This window comes from Aptenodytes patagonicus, chromosome 1 (assembly GCF_965638725.1).
Source record: "Aptenodytes patagonicus chromosome 1, bAptPat1.pri.cur, whole genome shotgun sequence".
NCBI lineage: Eukaryota > Metazoa > Chordata > Aves > Sphenisciformes > Spheniscidae > Aptenodytes > Aptenodytes patagonicus.
In genome coordinates, this window is record NC_134949.1 from 82,787,487 (window position 1) to 82,803,275 (window position 15,789).

Consider the following 15,789-nt stretch of genomic DNA (forward strand, 5'->3'; position numbering starts at 1 on the left):
TTAAAAAATTGTTTGTCCTCAGTCAGATAGATGTTGAGTCTGCAGATAAGGAGATGCTACTTCCATATAAGATTTATTTTATTAATTTAACATTGCCAGCAAAAAATCTGGGGACTTGGGGACAGTTTAATAAATAACTCATGATTAATATCAAATATTTTGTTACCAAATAAGAAACAGCAGAGTAAAGATAAATTTACAGTGAAAGTAGGAAATAAGACATACTGAGTTAATGTTTCGGCTTGATGGAGCAACCTTGACATACCCCCTTCTCCTTTTTTTAAAGAAATTAAAGGATTAAAGTAACATGAATATTGCATTTGTTTTCCTGAAAGTTTTGACTGTTCCAGTGACTTGAGGTCTTTACTTAGAGACGTCTGATTTTTAACTAAATTGAAGATACTATTCTTTCAATCCTTATAACTCTGAAGGGATAAATGACATGTATTGTATCACCAAGGAAATGGTAAAAGTTTTTGTAGAGCACTGTCTCAAGAGGCTGTAAGGTATTAGAAGTCCAAAAGATTTTCCTTTTGGTTGAGACTGGCAGCATCTTCAGGCTTTATACATGTGTTATCCAGGTGGGTAGTGCTTTTATAAAAGAGATCCTTTCTTTTTTTTTTTAATTCAGAAGAGGATTCTTAGTTTTGGGGAGGGTGGACTTGCATTTTAAATCGGGGAGAATAAGCTCTCCTTGAAAGTGAGTAGTCTTTAATCAAAAGATAATGTTCGTTTGCACAGTAACCTCATGATTCTTTTACAACACACTGAAAAGTCATTATAGATGAGGAACTCATATATTCAGCAGGCTAGATGTAGCCTGGCATGTCTCCAGTATTTTTTTTTATTTATTATTTTTGATACATTGTATGGCATTTTTTACAGTGGTAACTTCCCTGCAAGGAGAGTTTAATATGTCTGGTAGTTGTCAGTGTTGAGAGAAATGCTTGGTGAAATTCTTCCACTAGAATATTTTTTCTAGAACACTTACTTGAATAAAGAAGTGGTTGCCCTCTAGATAAGGAGAAACTATAACAGGTAACTTGGCTGAAGCAGAAGCTTTTTCCCTAGAGTTCAAAATTGCAGTGAAGCTCCTGGGGTACAACTATAAACTTCAGTGAAAAAACAATGGGCAGTGCTCCCCATTGTCATCTTCTTTCAGCTTATTTTTACTCTTTGAAAAAACTAAAATCCAAAAATTCTTTGGGGATGGGGGATGATGAGATCCATACAATTTTGGATAAAACTGAAGGTTAATATATGGTATTTATAATTAGTGGGCAATGCAGATTAGCTATAGCAGTAGCTACCATAGCTATAATGCTACCTTGCACAGAGCTCTCTGCATGGTAGTTGTTATAATTTTACAAAGCTAAATACTCAATTACATAAATGAGGTGAAATCGGGGCGGGGGGGTAGAGAAGTAGCAAAAGAAGCTAAAGAGAATTTATACACCACAATTTTCGTTTTAAAGAAAAGTCATTAAAAGTAAAGTGAAAGCTGGCAGCTGCAGGATAAGCCCTGGAAATTTAGGTCCATGTCATAGCTTGAAATTAATAACTCTCCTAAAGCACTCGAAGCAAAGAATCACCCTTGTCATTTCCTGAAAGCTTAAATTTAAAATACTGTGTATAATCTACTGTAGTTTACCCTAATTCTCAAGGGAAAAAGAGCCTGAGTTCATCATTGCCATAATCCGCACAGCAGATACATTAGAGACTCAAGTGTTCTGAAGGCTGCAAATAATTAGAAAAAAAAGGCCTTTAATTTATTAAAAGAACTAACATAAACTCTGCTTCCTCTTGGACATGAGCAAAAGCATTGAGGCAAAATGATCTTACCAATGGGAAAGTATTTCAGGAAAACTGAGGCTGCAGTGTTTCATTCAGCCAAGCCACAACTGAGATACACTGAGATATACAAAGAACAAATATTTTTGCAAGAAAGGTAACTAAAAGGCTTATGGAAAAAAAATGTGAACTTCCCAATAGTCTTTGCTAGGTCAATCTCTAAGCATTCAGGACACTTGAATATGTTCACACTCCTGAGGGTTCATGTGGTGGTGTTCTTTGCAGAACAATAAATATATAATTTATTATCTTGGGATGTATTAATGTAATTTTACTGGCAAACATCTAAATAGTTGAAAAAATTTTGATTCTTCTGTACTGTATGAGCTTTAAAGTATATTTAATGTTTTTCCATGAGTTCATGAGTAGCAGTATATGCCATTACTTAGAAGGTAAAAGCAAAACATCTAGAACACATGGTGCTTAATCCCAGAAAATTAATGGCTACTTATCTGCTACATTATTAAAAGTTTTTTGGTATTCATGCTCACCTGCTTGAGGGAGTGCTTCTGTTGATAGTTTTGGCAAGGCTGAATCAATTTTGTATTGAATGCCTTAAGGATTTCCACACCTAGTCATATGTAAGTGAACAAAAGATATATAAGTGAAAACATGAAGGCATTGGCTGTATACTTAAAGAACTGGCTTTTGTTTCTTTTCTACTATTGCTTAACTTAACTGTTAAATTTATGTTGAAAATTATTATTTGTCTAAATATTTTTCCTCATTGCCCTGTATTTGAGAAGGTTGGAAGTATTGATAAATAAAAAAGTTTGTCTAAAAAGTTATTTCCCACTCTGTCTTTCAGTCAGATTTATTAGCTGTAGAATGGCCCTTTCTTAGCCCAATAATCTGTAAAAAAAGACTTCTTTTTTTCTCATGCGTCAAATCAGTAGGTGTATAATGAATATTTTGCAGGATAGAATGAGGAAAAAAGAAAATATATGGGGATTATACATTTGTCTTACCTTTTATTGTCCAGTAAGACTATTTTTGCAGATAGATTCCCTGACATATCTTTTTTAGGTGTCAAAACTATGGGATTTTGTTTGTTGGCACCACAGTTTCCTTACCTTAAAAAAGTAGAGAACACTGAGTGCAAGCGCGTGCCCCTTTCCTGATTTTGAAATCTGTGAATGAATTTCATATTGTGAATCCACTTATCTGTCTTTATTTTCTTCATTTGTTATACACAATAGTTTTCAGGGTTGTCCTTGCAGAACTTCTCTCATTTGATCTCCTGTAATCTCTTTCCATCCTGTCTGTTCATCTCTTTCATACATATACTTTCTCCTGAACTGCTTATGTGTAAACATGCATTCAGCTGCTATTCCCATGATGATGGTGCAAAAATCTATTTCTTCTACCACTTTAAGTGATGTGCTACATAGTATTATGATATTCCCTACAACTTTATTATGAAATCATACTGTTTTTAAGATAGAGGTGTTTTCCAATGATCTGTGCCTCCTGTAACTTGCAGATCTTGCGTCTTGTTTCTGTGTGATGCAACAGGCTATCTGGTAATTTTGGCAGGGCAGGAGATAGGCTAGTTTGGGAACCCCTGTGTTGTGGAGAGGCAAGATACCACTGGGTAGCTGCTTGGCAGTAGTTTTCTGTGGTACTCCATGATATGCTTCTTTAGCAGGAATCGGAACTATTGCCTCCCTAGGTTTAGATAGTTGCTTTATGCTTTCTGTGCAAGATTGCCTCTTGGCTCATATTGAATTGGAAGCCTAACTCACTTTTTCCTCCATGCCCACTTTGAGCACTATTTTTGTCTACACTAAAAACACTGATAAAACTCTTTGATAGCACTTAATGAATGCATCACTATCACTTGAAGTTCAATAGGTCTCTTAGTCTTTTCCTTTCTTCTTTCCCACTCTCCAAATATTTCTGGTACCTTCAACACCAACCATGTTGCTTGTTGATCTGGACTGTATCATGGTTTTGTTTCAGATCTAATTGTAAATATAATTGTTTACATGTTGCTGGTCATTTAGGCATCATATCTGTAAGAGATGACATATCATATATACCAACATAGGTACAATCTCCATCCAAGCTCCCACTTTTCCTGTATTTTTATTAATGCATCTTTTTTTTTTCTGTCCTGACAATTATAGTTTGTCCTTTCAGAATACTGCCATAATGATCACTTTCCAGCCCTTTACTTTGGGCTTTCCATCACTCTTTTTGTTAAATAGGCTATAAACTGCTTTTTGTCTCTGCTTCACAGTTTGCTTTTTGTCTCTTTCTCATCATTATCCACTCTATTTATAGTATTTGTTACTAGGAGATCAACTTCTACCTATAAAACATTCATGATATTGGCATCGCTTTCCCTTCTTTTATGATGCTTTTGTACTTGGGAGGATTTCCACGTGACATATAATATTAATTTCATTTCCTTAAATACATCCTCAAAACTCTTCTCATCTATGATATACAAAGCATTGAGTGTATTGCCAGTTAAGGGAATATAAAATAGTATCAGTTTATCAGTCTTTCTTTGTCCATTTGTTATTTGTTTCACCTTATACATAGGTTGCAGAATCCTATGGGGGAGGCAGAGTTTGAAATACTCCATTTATTCTGTGTTTCTGAAATACCCAGCAAAATGGCATATCTGGTATTGCAATTCCAGGAATAACCTTGTTAGACTTTGTAGGATTTTGATTGGGTGGGAGAGTGTTAATCTTTGGAAGAAGAAAAGATATATTTTCAGCAACAGGCTTGGACTATCATAACATTGCTGTTCATGTTCAGTATCTTGTGGATTCATACAAGAAGTTGTTGGGGGGTTTTCTCAATATCATGATTCCTACCCGAATAGGCTATGGATAATACAGGATCACATAATGTGCTGGAGAAGAACTTGCTCTTCAAAGGACATCTTCAATTTCTATTGGCTTTACTATATTGTTCAACTTTCAGTGGGAGAGTTTGCTTACATTTCTCTCAAGAAGATATCCAACCAGTATTTTCAGTTTCACTTTCTTCTTGTTTTTCTACCTTCTTGCAGAAACATTAGTGTGTCTAGTGTTTATGGAGACCATGGTGACTCCATAAGGACACAGAAAAGCATTTTTCATTAAAAAAAATGTTGTATAAACTTGAGTGTGTGAGGAAGCACACAAGTTAGTAGCACTGAGTGGAAAGAGATCCCTGCCTTTAGATCAGTTTATTTTTAATATGCTTGCAAAGTCTGGAAAAGGAGTAGGCCACTGCATGCAGACTTTAACCATGTCTGACTTCAGAAGTAGTTTGTAGTAGTTTGTAACCACAGACATTATAATTTGAGGGTTACTGTTTTCTGAAAAACCACTAACATTGCAGTCTGTGGTTGCATTTCCTAGATAAAATTTAGTACTGCCACCTGATCCTTGTGTGGAAACAAAAGAATTTTCCTATAAAATTGCAAACCATCATATGGGGTTTTTTGTTGTTTTTTTTTTTTTAAAATACTGACTGCAGTTCGCTGATATAAAAACAGTACACTGTTTTTTCTTTCTGTCTTCATGCAGAATATATTGTGATTACGTGATTGTGATTCCTAATATATGGTTGAATATGATTTGTCAATTAAGTACTTGAGTAACTTTATTTTAGTTTTTATTAGGTATCCTAATCTTCTAACTGGTGTCAAGCACATGTATATAAAGTCCTGTAAAGAAGCTAACTTTGTGACTATAATGTAGTACTCCAGCCTCTGATCAGATATTTAAAAAAAAAAAAAAGAGTTGCACCTCAAGTGCAATTTGTCGAGTGTTCTTCCTCAGCTTCTTATGGGAAACTGGGCTTTCCCATTTTCTTGAACCTATTAAAATAACGCTAAGACCCTCAAATAATACTGTACCCTTTTTAGCTGAAGATTAAATAAGGGCCAATTTTTACCTTTGCAACCAAAATCTAAATTAGGATAAAATCTAAAGGTAGATATAGCAACAGGAAAGAGCAATGAAAGAGATAAAGGAAAAGTAAGCACATACGCTGACAGGATGTACATGCAGCTAGGACTTTGTTAAACAGTAGTAATAGGTAATATCAGAATTTTGATAATCTTCATATCAGTTGGTAATTTACTGTAATTACTGACAGAAATAGAGCAATGACAGATGGTGACTTTGAGAACTTTGAGGAGAGCACTTTGTGAAAGGTTATACAGAAGGAGTGAAGATTCTTAGGCTAGGTCATGAATTGGCACCTACTTGGTCTCATACTGTCATTCACATTGCGGAGCTGATTTTAATGATTACTTTTCTATGACTTAGAAGGAAAAACTAGTATCACTGATTAATTTGAAGGGCAGGGCAAAAATACGTGACTGAGTTGGCTAGGGGACTGGTGTTGTATGATGTTTGCTCTTTGAAGTCTTCTGAAAACTGGATGGAAAGGATAAAAGAGTTTTCTTCCCAGTTCACTGATACCACAGCAAAGCTCTCTTTTGATAGTCTTGAGTGGTCTGTCATTATTACGCAGATGTTTGTTTGCTTATTGTGAGCTGCAAGTAAGGGACAGTGCAAACTAAATCAGCCAGTTCAGTAGTGTTGTTAGCAGTTGTAATGTCTGTTTTTTAAGACATAGGTCTGGGAAAAAAGCTGTGTGTTTTCTTGTACTGTTTCATTTCTCCTGAATTTAGCGAGCAGGATAATGTTTAAACTCATTTGAGAAACAGACATTCAAATCACAGAGAAATAGAACCATATGATTCATACTAGAGTACGGTTGGTGAAGTTTAATCGCCAAAAATAAGAAGTGTTCTGGAGTATTACCAGGAGTCTGGTAAATACAAATGTTGGGATGAAGCCCACTAAAGTACAAGTCTTTGTCTGCAATCATATGAGATTGTCCAGTCTGACGGCTACATGATCTCTCTGTTGAATTACCATTGTCATGGCAGACTGTGACTGTTGAGATAATTTTCAGATGGTAAGTATAGTTGATATATATCTGAAATAGTGAGATTTCAGTTTCGGTTGCATTATGTTCCCTGTAATACTTTTTATTATGAAGTAATAAATATTTATATATTTGGAAGATATATCAGTACTACTTCTGGTTAACTAGAATGTGGTAGATGAGTCATAGAATCATAGAACCATTTAGGTTGGAAAAGACCTTAAAGATCATCGAGTCCAACCATTAACCTAACATTACCAAGTCCACCACTAAACCATGTCCCTGAGTGCCACGTCTACACGTCTTTTCAATACCTCCAGGGATGGTGACTCAACCACTTCCCTGGGCAGCCTGTTCCAGGGCTTGACAACCCTTTCGGTGAATAAATTTTTTCCTAATATCCAATCTAAACCTCCCCTGGCGCAACTTGAGGCCATTTCCTCTCGTCCTATCACTTGTTACTTGGGAGAAGAGACCGACACCCACCTCACTACAACCTCCTTTCAGGTAGTTGTAGAGAGCAAGAAGGTCTCCCCTCAGCCTCCTTTTCTCCAGGCTAAACAACCCCAGTTCCCTCAGCTGCTCCTCACAGGACTTGTGCTCCAGACCCTTCACCATCTTTGTTGCTCTTCTCTGGACATGCTCCAGCACCTCAATGTCTTTCTTGTAGTGAGGGGCCCAAAACTGAACACAGTATTTGAGGTGCGGCCTCACCAGTGCCGAGTACTCACTTCCCTACTCCTGCTGGCCACACTAGTTCTGATACAAACCAGGATTCTATTGGCTTTCTTGGCCACCTGGGCACACTGCTGGCTCATATTCAGCCGGCTGTTGACCAGGTCCTTTTCCGACAGGCAGCTTTCCAGCCACTCTTCCCCAAGTCTGTAGCGCTGCATGGGGTTGTTTTGACCCAGGTGCAGGACCCAGCACTTGGCCTTGTTGAACCTCATACATTTGGCCTCAGCCCATCGATCCAACCTGTCCAGATCCCTCTGCAGAGCCTTCCTACCCTCAAGCAGATCAGCACTCCCGCCCAACTTGGTGTCGTCTGCAAACTTAGTGAGGGTGCACTCGGTCCCCTCATCCAGATCATTGATAAAGGTATTAAAGAGAACTGGCCCCAATACTGAGCCCTGGGGAGCACCACTTGTGACTGGCCGCCAACTGCATTTAACTCCATTCACCACAACTCTTTGGGCCCAGCCATCCAGCCAGCTTTTTACCCAGCAAAGAGTACGCCCGTCCAAGCCATGAGCAGCCAGTTTCTCCAGGAGAACGCTGTAGGAAATGGTGTCAAAGGCTTTACTAAAGTAAAGCTCTGTTTACTATGTGGTATGGCAATTGTTCTCACTCAAATTTTGAGTCATCCACTGTGTAATTAGAAAATCTATATAAGACTAAAGAAAGCACAGGGATTAAAGAACTGGGAATAGCTGTTCAACATACTAGCTATTCCTGTTACCTTTTGGAATAGGTATTTGCTTTTTGAAATATTGGGATTTTGGAATATCCACTGGTTCAGGATTATTCAAATTTTTCTGAACTGCTGGATGCTGTGAATATATAGAAAAAACTAACATTTATGCTGTAGAGTGAGGCATTGAAAAACAATGAGGGACTTGGCTGAATTCTTAAATCTTCCCTTTTTTGGAATTTCTGTGGAAGCTAAGAGGACCCTTGGATCTCCTTATTATACAACTCTTACTTTATAAGTATTATGAATGTGACAAAGAAAAAAAAAAAGACAGTAAAAAGTTAAGACAACTTCTTTATTTAATAGTATAGAAGTAATCAGTAATCTTTTGTTTCTTGTGGTAAAACAAATAAGGATATAGAATGTTAGAAAATAACTTTTTTTGTCAACTTGTTGCTCTTGAAATAAGTATTGATAACAAAGAGTAAAAACTAGCATAGTTACGGTATGCTTTGCTTATTGCCTCAACAGGATGTTATACAACTTTGCTTTCACTGTTATCCGTAACTGTATATTCTTCAGAGAATTAATACTGTTCTTAATTTTGGGAACTTGCCATTGTAAATGGAAAAGAATTCTTTCCAATTTCATTTTTTCTGTTATAATCTTGGTGTAATAAAATGGTCTTCCATAAAAGTATTCCTAGTGGTTTCTGTTTTCTTGCATTTTTTTAATAGACTTGTAGAATTTAAATGTATTTTTATTTGGACCTTTGTTTATGTAGTCTTTCAAGTAGCATTACATCAAGAAAAGTTAACATACTTTGATTGTAATTATTTTATTGATGTAAATTTTTTTACATATTAAGATATAGCACCTTATCAGTTCTTGAATTTGCTTTTAAGAGTTTAATGAGGTAAATGATGGGATTTTTTTTCATTCTAATACAGGACAGTATTTTGGGACCGTTTGACAAATTAAGCTGGCATGAGAATGTAATTACAAGAACAGCATATTTCTATAATATGTAAATTTCCGTTAGTCTTGCCAGAGTTCTGCAGTGAGAGAGACTTTTGTCTCAGGATTTTTCTTTGGTAAACTGAATTAAAATAGAAAAAAATTATAATCACTTTTCACAACTACAGTTTTCATATTTGCTGTATTCCAGAACAGTGGGGACTACGTAGTTGCGCATTTCAAATTTGGGATTTTAGACTTTTTCTGTTATAAAGATAGCAAAAGTATAGTTTTGCAGAAACTATTCAGTTTTGGCTGAAAAGGAGTAAATAGCTAAAGGTAAGAAATAACACTTTCTTTTTCAGTTGAAACATTTCCACTGAAGAGTCTTTAAAAAAAATGGGGTTTGGTCCAATTCTGTGGTGGTATTCTTCATTTTGTACACTAATAGCATATGGTAAAATACCACTCATACGTACAGATGAATTATGTAACTTCATAAATATCATCTTCTTCCAAAACCTTAGAATTCCACCTGTTCTCCAGAGTAAATCCATTCAAAACCATTGAGTTCCTGCAAAAATACCTTCTGCAAAGACGACACAATTGTAAAGCACCAAGAATGCATGTTAGCATTCTGAGATTCTGTATTTAAAGCAGGTGTCACAAAGGTTGACAAATGTTTCTTAATTAGTAAACAAAGCAATAAAATGCTTGTCATTCTATCTCACAAACATTGTCAAGTTATGTATTTCTCCTTATGTTAGTCATTATTCACATATAAATAAGTATGGTGCTTTAACTGAATACTTTAAATCAAATGCTTTAAGTACTGCACCAAAGTAATTGATTTCTTCTAAGCCTGCCAGTGTATGTACAAGGTAGACTCAGTCATTTTTACCAGAGCCTGAAAGCCTGTGAATAATTAAATAAAAAAAAAAAATAAATTAAGCTATCCTATGTTTTAAGAAGTGGTTCCTGGTTTCTCTACTGTGATGCATTTCTAGTACTGAATCAGATTTGTTGTAGGGTAATGCTAACGTGGGGAGTGGGTGTCCATTGTTGCATTTTACTGCTCTGTACAGAATGACCCTGGCATTTCCCAAGGTTTGGAAACAAATTCATTGTCATTAGGACTCTGGTTACTGTGATGTTTGAACAGCCCTTATGTAAGTTCTGAACAGCCATGCAGTATGGAGAGGAGACTGAGGGGCGACCTCACTGCTCTCTACAGCTTCCTGAGGAGGGGAAGTGGAGAGGGAGGTACTGATCTATTCTCCCTGGGATCCAGTGACAGGACGTGGGGGAATGGATCAAAGCTGCATCAGGGGAGCTTTAGACTTAACATTAGGAAACATTTCTTTACTGAGAGGGTGGTCAAACACTGGAACAGGCTTCCTAGAGAGGTGGTCAATGCCCCAAGCCTGTCAGTGTTTAAGAGGCGTTTGGACAATGCCCTTAATAATTTGCTTTAACTTTTGGTCAGCCCTGATACGCTCAGGCAGTTGGACCAGATGACTGTTGTAGGTCCCTTCCAACTGGAACTTTTCTATTCTGTTCTATTTTATTAATAGCAACTAGTACATCCCTGCTTCTGTTGGAATGTAATACCTGTATTGCTTCCTTTTCTTCTGCTCTCGGGAAACATTATGTATCTATTAACACAGCTTTAAAGTGATTATTTCATTCTTCTTTAGGCCCTTTAGTGATCAAAGTACGGAATTCATAAATTTTTGTAAAGATATTGCATACATTTAGGATAACTATCATTGAGAAAGGAATGTGGTCAAGATAAAATTTTAGTAGGAAGGAAAGGGATGACCTGTATTACGTTTGTGAAATACTTTTAATATTTACACTTACATGTTTTCTTTTTAAAAAGGAAATGGTCAAGGAAGCCTTAATGGAAGAGCAAAAACGAAGTGAAAAGGCAATCGAAGAAGCAGTGAAAAGGACAAGAGAGGAACTGATGGAATATATTAAAGAGCAGAAAAGGGTGAGTTAACAGTGGCTAATGGGTTTCACTTCATGCAGTGAGAAATTGGTGAAGCTTATTAATCCTAAAACCTGTCTTAAAATGCACAAGAAAATAGAATCGGGAGCTATGTCTTCAGATTTGTCACTCCTTTTTTCAAACAATCTGTTACTATGATGTATTTCTTCATGTGTATTTGTAGAATTTTAAGTTCATCACAAGCCAAAAAGCAGAAAAGTATATTTCAACCAATGTATTCCATTTCTACAGTATTTCTTATTACAGTAACTTAAAGATGGAGCATAAATGCAGTCTATCAAATTCAAATGGTGATCTGAGTTCAGTTCATTGAAAGTATTTCTGTATCAATAACAGATGCTATTTTATGTTCACAAATGAACTTTATTGTGCAGTTTTGCATGCACACAAAGGTCATTAACTTTTCCTCTCAACCCATATTATATGACAGCCTGAAAATATATTGGTATTCTATTGAGCATGATTTATAGCCAGTGCACTGGTCTTGTTATGAAATGTTGTAATGTTCTGAAATTTGGTTTCAGGTATGCTGTTAATGCTATATAGTTGCAGTTTAATGGTTGTTCATAAACAGTAAAATGTAACTTAAAAGACAGTTTAATTCGCTTTCAGTAGGAGGAGAAAAAAATTAACACACTTCTCCCCTTTGAGGTTCTTTATAAAAATAAAAACAACAAAAAAAAAAATTAAAAAACCTCTTTCATATGGCGGTAGCAGCCCGAGATCAAATTCAGTTATTTCTGTATTCTTAATAAACAAAATCACTAAGCTTGAATCTAATTGGTAATATTGTCCTGAGAAGGAAGTAGAAATAATGTGTTTGGCCTCTTCTATTCCCTGCTTTTATGGGCTGAATAGTATTATGGGAAATAGGATTTAACTTCAGAAGTTTCACTCTAATACTAGTTAAGATTAGTATTGGATGAGCTCTCTTCCATTGTGCTGTGCATGGAGAAGTGTTACATTTAGCAGTATGGGTCTTATTGGCAAAGACATTTAAACAGATGTCCAGGGAAAACACGATCCATAAAGATGTTTGAGCTTGTTTATATCTGAAGTTGGTCATTTACAAAGGATAAGCTCTGGGGAAAGTGAAAATAGGTCTACTATTAAAATAACTTGTATCATAAATAAATTGGTCAATAGGACCGCTAGTGCAGATCAGCTAGTCCATCTAATGCAGACTCCTCACTGTTGACAGCTAGATCACACTATTTTGAATTGGCAGTAATTTCCTGCAGGCACTTCAATAGCAACTCATCTGTCCTTAATCTCTTAGATTTCCATTTGCATCAGGAAGAGAGACTTTCTTCCATTTTCTTTCCACCTACACACAGTTGGAGCTCATTGTCATTATTGCATTGTCTGACTACTGTTAGTCTGTCTTGTCCTTGTGACGTTTTCACAAATCAGTGAAACAATGGAAATATCATCTTCAAAGAAACAAAATCCTCTTTTGTTTATCTAGTAGGACCATCATTTCCATTCATTCCATAGGGTTCTTGAATATCAAAGTATTTCAGTCAACTTTTTTCCCTTATTGATCAATTGACACATTTCCATTCATTTGGGAAAAAAAAAATCATATGTAAGGACAGCTAGCTCTTTCTGGCATAAGATTTATAAAGTCTGTCTGTATTTAAGTTGAGAGTGGAAGATGTTTTTAACTCCAAATCATTTGGCATAACAGCTTTAATATCATTACATAAGAGGTAGAGTAAATGGACCTTGGTCAAAGGTCCATGCACCTGTCAGAGTAATAAATATACTTTATGGACTATACTAAAAAGTAGCAGCTTATGGAAGGAATTCCTAGAAAGAACTCAGGGGAAAATGCCTTGCTTTCCTGGCTGAGATTCAGTGATGTTTTTTTTTTCTTTGAGTGGCAGGGAGAGTCCCAGTTACACACTTGCAAAGGTAGTGTACACCGTATATGTTTCATCATTGTTTTGAAAATAAGGTTGTAGAATCCTTCAAACCACGGGACATGGACACAACAGTATTTGTACGTGGTTAGCAGTGGTTAAGTGCTTCAGGAAAAGACTCATAAACAGATTTATATCCAGATTATTTTGTAATAGTACAAAGTACATTTCATCCCTCATGGTAAATGTAGTATATACCAGTTTTCAAAGTAGCTTGTTAACTTGCTTAGTCATTTATTCTATTAAAGTTTTCTTTTACTAAAAGTATAATAGTTGTGATATCAGTTTAAGAAAATCAGTTGCGTATTTGGCCAGTTACGTATTTGCTATGAATATTTTAAAATATTAATGAGCATTTACAGTTGTATTTGTACTTGGATTCTTAGAAGAATTTCTATAACAGTTTATAAAAGTTGGATCTGGCAATCCCACAAGTTTTGCAGTACATTATAAATGTAGTCCAGCATTATACTGTACTATATATAATAGTAAATATTTACTTTGAGCTAGAAAGAATTGATTGTGAATGTCTTTCTTTTTAAAAATAGATTGATCTGATAATTATTTGTAGAAATCATTTGTGTGAACATAATATATACATTGAAAGTAAACCGTAGAAATCTCCTGTTGCAGTTCCAAAACTGACTTCAGTTATATGCTAGCTATGCTAGTGCTAAAATAGTGGTTACTTTTGAGAGCCAAGATGCTATACGATTTAAGTGTTCAGAAACTTGCCAACCCTGAATCCAGCATATCAGCAACCTATGTACAGTTTAACAGTCACTTAGTATATGGGACATATGCATGGGATTATTTGAATGAGTAGAAATTTACTCAGCAAAAAGCAAGTAATTGATGTTCCTTTGTCCTTACACAGCACTTTTCAACCCTTTTCTTTCCTGATCAGTAATCTTTCAATGGGAGTTCTTTAGAGCTGAGGAAACTAAATGCCCTGCCTTTGATAAAATTCTTGTCTAAATAATTTGATGTCATATGCATAAAATTTTATATAGTGTTTATAGATCCACCATATTTCAAAGCCTTTCACAGATAAATAACTCAGTTAAACTAAGTAGTTTTACACGTTTGACATTGTTACCTACAAATGAGTCATATTCAGTATGAGTGAAACAAAAAGTGATTTATAGTCTCTCTGTTCATATTTTCTCATGCGCAAACAAGCAAACTTCAATGCATTTTTTTTTAAGTAATAAAAATGAGAGGTTGGTAAGATCAAAATTAAGAGAAGGAAGTGGAAAGCAATGGAACAATATCATCATGCTAAAATGCCCAACATAAGACAAGAACAAATGTAACTTGCTCTGTATTCAAGCCAAACAAAGTCTCTAAAGCTAGTGGAGAATTTGTTGGCAATTCTTCACCTTTGATTAAAGGACACTGCAAACGAAAGCAAAAAAAAGTGAAACTGTGATGGCAACATATATTTTTCACACAAAAAATGGAAGACGGGCAATACATTGTGGTTATGCCTTTTTCATACTTCAAATATAATCCCAAGTTTTTAAAGATATATAGCACTATATTGGCAACAGTTCAACTTATGTACTTCAATCTTAGTTTTATTTTCTCTGTTCTATATTAAATGAAGAATTTTATACTAGAAAAATGTTTTTTATGTTGCTGCAGGTAACATCTTAAGAATCTAGATATCTAAGATGTGAAGGAAATTTCAATCAGGAATTTGACTCTTTATTATTTCATGATTATTTCATAACCACCACCATTCCGAAGCATGCTTCAAAACTGAAATAGAATAAGACTGTCATATCTGTTCAAAGACATCTTCCATAGCTATCAAACTTGTAGAGGTTTATATAAACATTCATAACACCTTGAAGAACTCTTCTGAGTCAAATTTGAATACACTTGCTATACCTTTTAGCCAGACTTGCTTTCTCCAGCAAAGGTACATCCACAACATGTCCAGAAAATTATCTTTATTAATTGCCTGAAGGTGTATCTGACCTTGTCATATTCATATGTCCTTTTTTGCGTGTAAGTATCAGGAAGGCAAAACAATGCTTTACCTTCCTGCTAGTGGGGTGGGAAATGAGGGGAGCGAGGTGAAGTGTAGCACACAGGTAAAAAGGAGATAGGCGCTGAAGTACGATTAAATGGCAAGGTGCTACTTTCACTTTTGTCTTAAAAATAGATGTTGTTACTCTTGGTTTGTATCCAGTGCATGGATACAGCGCAGTATTGTGTGTCACCTATATCCATGAGACTTGGGTGTAGAGGGAAGCAAAATCTTTCAGTTTGGTTAGAGTGAGTTGAGTAAAGAGTAAGGAAGCACTTGTCCGTGAGTATCCAAAGTCTATCCATTTTGATGTAAGCTCAAGATTCACTAACTCATTTGTTGGTATTGTCTTTTGTTGCCTGATGTTCATAATCCTATAATCTCTGGCCCTGCATTGTGGTCTTTGGCCATCTGACTGCTCTGAAAACAGCCAGTACTGTGACAGGCCCCAGCACATTAAGTGCCCCAAGATACAATAAATCACATAGGACAGCCATTGAGGTTCACGGTGCCTGTGTTACTGATTGGACTGGGAAGCATTTACCAGCTTTTTGCATTAATTCTTTAAAAATGCTAGTGTTTGTTTTTATACTGAATGTATGTGTAGGGGTTCCCTGTTATTAGGTGAAACAGCTCTAGGGTTTTTTTAAGGGTTAGCAGTTTTGTTTTGCTAAAACGTCATGCT

General features: G+C 35.8%; 1 protein-coding gene across 6 annotated transcripts in view; it reads left to right on the top strand.

The window, feature by feature from the left end:
- CCDC91 (coiled-coil domain containing 91) overlaps positions 1-15,789 on the top strand; it is a 165,617-nt gene that overhangs the window by 114,891 nt on the left and 34,937 nt on the right. For all 6 annotated transcript variants that reach the window (XM_076344980.1, XM_076345026.1, XM_076345018.1 and 3 more), the window contains one exon: positions 11,010-11,123. In XM_076344980.1, coding sequence (XP_076201095.1) covers positions 11,010-11,123 — 114 coding nt within the window. The remainder of the gene's footprint in view (positions 1-11,009; positions 11,124-15,789) is intronic.